Genomic DNA, 8,303 nt, shown 5'->3' with positions numbered 1-8,303 from the left:
GCCAGCAGTCCAAAATCCACAGATATTTAATTTATGGTGATATAAAACTGAGAAAAGCAGCACAGAATCTGAGAATATTTGGTGTTTCTACATCAAAAAATGTCTGAAATGACTATCCAGTTATGATAACAGTTGCCCATTCATTTTGTGCTGATGATAACAGAATGACATTTGAGTAATAGCTTCAGCTTCATACGCCAGTAGAAAGTCTGACATTTTAATACATTGCTATTTATTTCTGTTATTAACCTAAAGGAGAGTTTTGGTGCTACAGTGAGGCTTTATGGAGTCTCTTTTGTATTCCCATGCCTTTGTTGTTGTACACAGGGCAAAAACAAACATCTGTTAGATAATAGACACCCACTAGTGGAGTTAGCACTTTTCAGAAGTGCCCCCAGTAAAGTGCTGACACACATTTCTTCTTTATTCTCTCTCCCTCCCTCTGCCAGTGGTAACGTTGTGGGCTATCATGTTGTGGCCCCCTGTAAACCCTGCCTGCTCTCCTGTAACAACGGCCATTTCTGGATGTTCAATAGCGACGCTGTATCTACTCTCAACAGACTGGATGCAACAGGTCAGTGTAAGCCCCCCTCGGTAAGATTGGAATTCTTTGCAATTTCACTCCGTCAGATATACTTCATAAGCCTTTGTCACCCTCCAATGTATCTGCAGGTCTGAATCTGCTCCTGTGGGGTGATCTTCCTGAGCTGGATGACAGTGAGAATGAAGAATCAGAAAGCCCGTCAGAGGAGGAGTGTATAAGGTAGAAAGGGAAATGGACAATGTGACAGACCTGGAACGCCAACGTTTAAGAGGTGGACCTAAAAGAGTGTACAAACCATGCTTGAGATAAGAGAGAGAAGAGAAACCTCAAAAGGTAATTTAACACTGAATCAAATAGGGCAGAAAAGTGCTTTACACGGGTTAAAAACTTCTGTGCGTCTGGCCACGCCTCAATCAATGATGTCACAGCAGGTGTTTTGCCTTTTATAGGAGAAAACCTGCTGTGACATCACTGATTGAGGCGTGGCCAGGAACACAACGGGCTCCAAAGTTCGAACCCACAGAGGACAATGCACCGAACGATTTTGGCCCTACTAATTTAGTGTTGAATTACCCTTTAACCTGTGACCATGCCTTCCCCCCTCCCATCACTTTTCACCGTTAAAAGCACAGACACACACACTGTCACACATATATTCTTTTCTCTCTTTTTCTCTTTTTATTTTTTGTACATTTGCGGGGGCTATTCAAATAACACGCGGCTGAAGTAAATTGAAAATAAGAGACGACTAGACTTCTTAATCTAGTGCATTCTCCATTTCATCAGAGTCTCCACTGACCTCTTTGTTTTGATGAGCCTCATGAGATGTTGGGAGTGTGGTGCGATAAGTCAGTGGGACTTACCAGTGGATGCTGCGCTTTTTTCACACTGTTTATGTCTAATTATCTGATAAGTTGACCACAGTTCACCAACCTCTGTTTTAATGGCAGTTATAATCTGTACATTGAATATGCTGTACTAAGCAAACACTCCTATTAACAGTCATGTCTTAAAGGCTTATATGCTCTCTGTGGCTGGGTGCTGACTGAAAGCTGGAGTGCTTTTTGAATCCCATGTATTGGAGAAATAGCACAATTATTGAATGATATATATATATATATCTGAGTTTCTTGCTTTTTTAGGGGCGTATTTGAGTTAGGTTACCGTACGATCTGACGTTCTATCAGTGATGCGTTTTGATATGCTAATACAGTGTTTGTTACACACCTGACAGCAGCAGTATGTGTTTAACACCCAGATGAATTTGACTGTAGCAGTATCTGATACTAACATACTAACTTATGCATAGGGTGTGCTTCCACAAAGGCCTGGAGCAGCTGAATTTTTAAAGTTTAGGAGCTCAAATCAAGTAATAAATTCCCAGATTGATGGTATAGGATAAGATAAAATGGGGAATTAACTAAAGGTGCAATTTTGCAGCACTCCGTAACTCTTCAATGTGGATCATTAATTCTGAAAACACGAGTTCTAACATGGATTTCTGTGTCCATGCTCTGTTTTTGTTGCATTACTGTTCAGTTTTATGTAGCAGCATAACTGTAGCACCTGCAGAGAAGACAAAATAAACTCCAAAGAATCATGGAACATATCAGTATTGAACTTATGGCCTGGCTACCCCTCTAAAAAAGACGAGATAATGTCATTTTGGGCCAGTTTATTGAAAAGCATTTCACATTTTTAAGTTTAGGCTTAAGTCAGTGGAGCTGAGCATTAAACTCTCAACCCCTCAGTATTCTATTGACCTCACTGATGCTGTGATCGTTGACAATTAACCTTTTGTTAAGCTGTGGACTCGGGGGTTGACGCTGTATGTTAGTTGGTCATAGCCGACTGACCAGGGCTTCTCTGCAGCCTGTTGTGCCAGACACAAGCTTCAACCTCCTCCAGTCACAAGGGACTAAACTCAAATCAGTCCTTTTTTGGCAGTGCCATCCTTCTGCTCTTGTTCTTGTTTCACTGCTGTGCCATGATGCTGATACTATGATCCTGTCTTAAAGTAACAGTCTTTCTGTGAGTGAATGAGATTTGCCTGTATTGTGGGCAAACATTGTTGGAGAAGCTAACACAGAATGTCATCATCTTACCTGAAGGAAAAGGATAAAGGAAGTAGGTCTTTAACTGTAATTAGGCCTCTATGTTTATCTATGCTATAGCATTTAGTTATGGAACAATAGAGGAGGAAACCTTTGTCCAGATTTTCACGTCCTTCACCTTAAAGTTATAACTGACAGTCTGCTACACTTGCACACCAAATACTGTCTATGTGGTAAACTGATAGGATACAGCGCATCAGCTATGTATTTATTAAATCCACAAACCAAATATCTATAACCACATACTTCCTTTTTGTTTACAAGCTTTGTTTACAAATGCATTGGTTTGTACTGTATCGTGCTATAGTACTTACGTTTTCGTTCATGTATTTAATATTTCATTTGTGATGTAGTGCTTTGTTTTATACGTTACCGATCTGGATGTGTACAGTTTTACCTCAAGAAGGTATCACTTGCAAGCTTCCTCTGGCTAGGACAATTGTCAAATGATAATCCAAAAAGAAATTATTTAAATGGCTGTTTCTGACGTGAATAACTTTGATTAACATGCCCTGCTGAAAAATGTATATTTTGGAATTGCACTGAAACTGCATTGGTAGTTTGAAAAGATGATTTGTTGTTTTGTATGCTTGTTAAATTAATAAACTTTTTTTTTTTTCAAAATATCTTAAATGCTCAGTAGCTCTCATTTATCTTTTACTTCCCCCTCTAATTTAGGTTCACGTTAGCCAATCATAGCCACATCTATCCTGGACTCCACGGAAAAGTTATTATGAATAATTGATGTTACATGACCCGTACACTGACGTTGCACTACAGAATGTTTTGGAAATGTTCTCAGAAAATTATTTGAATGCTTTTATGTTATTTTAATTGTTCCTCATCACACTGTGGTACACACAAGATGTTACGTGAATAAGAGAATGGCAGTACAAAATGCTGTTGCTGTTGTAAAGTGGTATATTGTACTTGGCTTTCCACATCCAACATCATTGACACATGACCCTGAGTTCTCTTTAATTTACTGTGCACTGATGACTGCCAAAACTGATAATGAATTTATTTTAAATAGTCAAGTCAGTTTTATTTATAGTCACAAGTTTGTCTCAAAGGGGTTTCCCAAATTGTACAACATATATCACCCCCTAACCTTAGACTGTCGGGACATAAGTATATAAGTATAGTGTATAAGTATATAGTAAAGTTACTAAGTGTAATAAATGCAACAACAAATCAACAGATTATTTGTGTGTGTGACAGTGTGACAAAAATGATTATCAATGTCATTGTTAAACATTTTGGTTCCACAAGTCTCATTATGATGCTTGAAATACACAGTATTTGCTAGTGTCAGCAAACAGTAAACATTAACAATCAAAAAACTGGTTAATTGTTCTGCTGATGAGGTTTTAAACCCATATCACTTTGTGTTCTATGTTACCAACAAAAGGAATGACACAACCTGCACTATCTAGCCCTCAGAGAGTATCTATGTGTTGTTGTGTTGTACATGGGTGTATGCTCGGGAACCTCAAGGGGAACTGCTCATCATTAATAGCACTCAAACTGCTATGTTGGCAAAAGCAGGACTACAGGACTGGTGTGGACATGATTCTGTAAGTGCATTGGAATTGGATCTATTCAATCATGCACTCTGCAGTTTTATAATATTCCCACTGAGGAGACTGACATTTTAGCTAAATATTTATGAGTCCTCCTACACTTAAACACAGGTTAGGGAAGACACTTTGTCTTGGAGGTGAGCATACTGTAAGGGCAGAACTTGTAGAAGTCTGAACTACAAAAAACAACTTACTTCAACCTGAAATACATACTTTGAGTAATACTTTGGGGAAAAACTGCAATCTGCAATCTAGGATTAAAAAAATATATACACATATTTTTGGAACCTGAGTTCTGTGCATTGTGTTTGTTTTAACATGCACCAAGAAAATTAATCCTTTTTTGGAATGATCTGAGTGAACTGGTAATTTGTTTTTGCATACCTCCTTCTCAAGTGTTCTCTGCTGCTGTTGGGACATGTACAGTGCGATTTAGGTAGTGATGGCAAGAAAAAATAGATAGAAACAAATAGTTGTGGCTTACCCTGTTTTCACATGCTTTTGTAGCATCCGCCCAAATTACAAATCGTATTCCTCACAACATCAGCCCTGTGTTTGTGTTTTATCGTCCACCACTTCATGAGCTGTAGTCTGCTGTATGTTTTCTGTGCAGTTCAATAGCTTCCCTACAGACGTCCTTACAGAGATCCGAAGGTCAGGGTCTGGAAAAACTGTGGTTTGGGTATTCTTTCTCCTATAAAAGGTTTTTACACAACAGCCAGATGAGTGTTTGCAAGAAACTGAATGAATGTGAAGCAAAGTGTTGCTGAATAAAAGAATGTATCCCTAGCTCTCAGTGCATGGTAGCTTTCCCTAGACAAATAAAGGATAAGTATGCTTCCTTTCTGCCTCACTGACAGCCAAGCTGGTTAATCAGGGAGAGACTCTGCTTATAGAACAACATGCTAATACAAGTCTGACAGATCACATCCTGTCACACCAACCCTGGGTTGAACAAATTGCACGACCTTGTAGCTGGGTATGGTAAAACAAAGAAATAATAATAAATAAACACATTTGTGACAGGTTAATGAGTTCTGCTGTTTTCCACCACAACATAGGAAACGTGATCAAGATGGAATCAAACATCCGTCTCTAATTGGTTTTGGAAGTAGAATCACATTAAATAATCGATAAATAAATAGACAATAATAGGATTCACGAGGGGGCATTTTTGTATCTTTTTTCTATACACAATGCCACCATTGACAACTTATACATTTCCTTTAATCGAACATTGTCTGCTGTTACCTGTCTAGATTGGTGATCTGGGGTTGCAACCCTACCAGGGGCAGGATAGGTTATTAGGATTAACTTATTTTTCTCAAATCTTTGCTTTTGTTATCATTAAAAGCTCAATAGTTTACACCTATTCAAATGAAACATCCTGAGAGATGAGCATCACTCTTTGGTTGAACAGCTTGAAATTCAAAGACATACGCAACCTTTGACAATAAGCCTTTAGAGGGTCATTAGCCAAAATATGGGAACCACCACAGTATGGCACACAATGATGTAACTCACTTAAAAGAAAAAGTTGTTATTTTAAGAATGATTGCCTTTCCATATTAAAAACAATGTCTACAGTGCTAGTAGTGTCACACAGACTGTCTCTGCACCGAGCAGGAAACCAGGCAGACGTGTATGGAGCTAATATGGCAGCTGTTTGAGTGAACTGTGTGTAAATGGTGGACAGGTGTGTGGAACATACTGCATAGCAGCTACAAGGGGGCAGGTGCACGACTGTTTTACATAAACAGATGCCAGGTGAGTAGACACAGAGGATAAGGTGTTCTCTAGCTGGGAACAGGTAGTCCAGCTGGCCTCAGTTTGAAACTTTGTTTGCTGATTGAAACTAAACTCACTTGCTACAGTAACAGAGGGCTCTACTCAGCACTATCTTTTGACATGATAAAGTATTCACAGATCTTATTAAGCAAATGTAGAATTAGAGCCTTTGGTAGCATTGTGACTGGTCGGGAAGCACACGTGTTACAAATTACATTAATGATGACTCTGTTCCATTTTAATGTCCTCGCAAGCCAGCATGGAATTTAATTAATGTTATTCATTACACTTGTGCTTTTCTTGTTGCGACATTACTGCTATAAAACAAAAAACCTCTACTACTCAAATATAGTGTGTCAGCTATGAGTAAAACAAAGACAGAATATTACAAAATCAAAAAACACTCAAGTATGTCATGGATTAAACATAACTCACAATCTTTACACAAAGAATTTTAAAATGTATTTTGTCTGGTCCTTGTAAATAATAAATACATTTTTGGGATGCTGGGTTACAATAATATGACCAAATGTATGTTAAATTGATCTGTTTAAACCAAATTGGTGATTGTTCTGTTTGTACCTGCCCAGAGACTGCAGATATTTGAGACTAATGTTTTTATGTATAGTCCTTGTTTAATGAAAAAATTTAAAAAAAAAATGAAAGGTCCAGTGTGTAACATTTAGGGGGATCTATTAGGAGAAATGGAATATAATGTTAATATGTATGTTTTCATTAGTGTATAATCCCCTGAATGTAAGTATTGTTCTGTTTTCATTATCTTAGAATGAGCCGTCTTTACCTACAGTTGACCATGTGGACCACCATGTTTCTACAGTAGACCAGAATGAATAAAACAAACAAAAATAGATCTAGATAGGGCCTTTCATGTTTTTTGCAAGTTTTATGGCCACCAAAGTTTACTCTTTGTTCAGTTAGTTGCAATCTGCAACTTCACCGCTAGATGCCACTAAAGACTAGACACTGGTCCTTTAAATCAAAGTCACTCCCATTGCCACATCAACAGTGAACCAGTTGAGATGGTGGAGTGCTTCAAGTACCTTGGATTCACCCTTGATAATAAACTCAACTTTGATCATCACATAACCGACATCCATAAGCTTTGTCAACAGAGAATCTCTGCCACACCACACCTTCTGCTCTGTCTGTAGAATAGAATAGAAACCACCCTCCTCTACTGCTCCACATGCTATTTCACCATGCTCGCTGTCACCAACAGAAACTCCTCAAAGTCACACACACTGCCTCTAAAATCGTTGGTCTCCTTACTAGCTATCTAGACTTTTTAGATAAAAGTAAAAACAAGCTTTGGAGAATAATCACAAAAACGGTTTCACTCAACTTTATTCTCATCCGCACATCCACCACTGGTGTTTTTAAATACTGGCTGCTTAGACTCGTTCCCAGATTTATGCTGGACTAAATAATTAATAACTGGAACAACTTGTTTATTACAAACTATACACCTACAGTCCTGATGCTTGAGAAAAAAGCTCAGAAAGAAAACTCTGGCGCACTCTGTTGGATGTGAGGTGCAATGACAAACACAGAACACTCAGCAGAAACAACCCACTGTACTTTATTATTGGTTGCGCAAACATAACACGTGGCAGTTACAGACAGTAAAAGTGTCTGCTGTAGAAAAAGGTTTTAAATTAAAAGAAAAAAACAACGTATTTTCTTGTGATATATTAATTCATGTGGAAATCAATTTAATATTTTCCAAATATGTGTGTATTGATAATAGCATTGGGCTTTCTTCACATGACCTTACAACCACACTTGTGTTGTTACCTGTTATCTTATTCTAAATTACCTTTTGTTGGATGTTTTTGCATGAATGTGTAATCCTCCTCAGAGATTAACTGAGAGAGAAATTTGTAAACACAGCTGGTTTTAGATGCCACACAGTCAGCTTTTGTGTGCTCCCTTCACTTCTGTGAAAAAACTATGATATTTTGATGTAATAATGATCAAATAATCATTTCCCTGTAATTCAGGGCACAGTGATTATGATGGGAACTCAAGTTGTGATTGAAATAAAGGAATCTGTCTATAAATATAATAATATAATATATATAATATAATAAATACAATAAATACATGGTCACTTGGGCAAAAATAAATATGTAAAATAAAATTCAAGATTGAAGCCAATAGACTTTTAATTGGTTAATAGAGCTATATTTTAGAGCTATATTTAAATGACTATTGAGATAAATGAGGAGTAAATAATAAGTAAAATTATGCAAT

At 37.6% G+C, this 8,303-nt stretch overlaps 1 protein-coding gene across 1 annotated transcript in view; it reads left to right on the top strand.

Annotated features, from left to right (window-relative positions):
• Window positions 1-1,242, top strand: part of fam72a (family with sequence similarity 72 member A) — a 2,447-nt gene extending 1,205 nt beyond the window's left edge. Inside the window, exons 3-4 of the mRNA XM_035662630.1 lie at window positions 450-574; window positions 673-1,242. Coding sequence (XP_035518523.1) covers window positions 450-574; window positions 673-767 — 220 coding nt within the window. The 3' untranslated portion in view covers window positions 768-1,242. The remainder of the gene's footprint in view (window positions 1-449; window positions 575-672) is intronic.
• Window positions 1,243-8,303: the final 7,061 nt, after the last annotated feature.

Source organism: Morone saxatilis, unplaced genomic scaffold (genome assembly GCF_004916995.1).
Source record: "Morone saxatilis isolate NCDOM2014 unplaced genomic scaffold, NCSU_SB_2.0 Contig18, whole genome shotgun sequence".
Taxonomy (NCBI): Eukaryota; Metazoa; Chordata; class Actinopteri; family Moronidae; genus Morone; species Morone saxatilis.
This window is presented reverse-complemented; position numbering and strand designations above follow the sequence as displayed.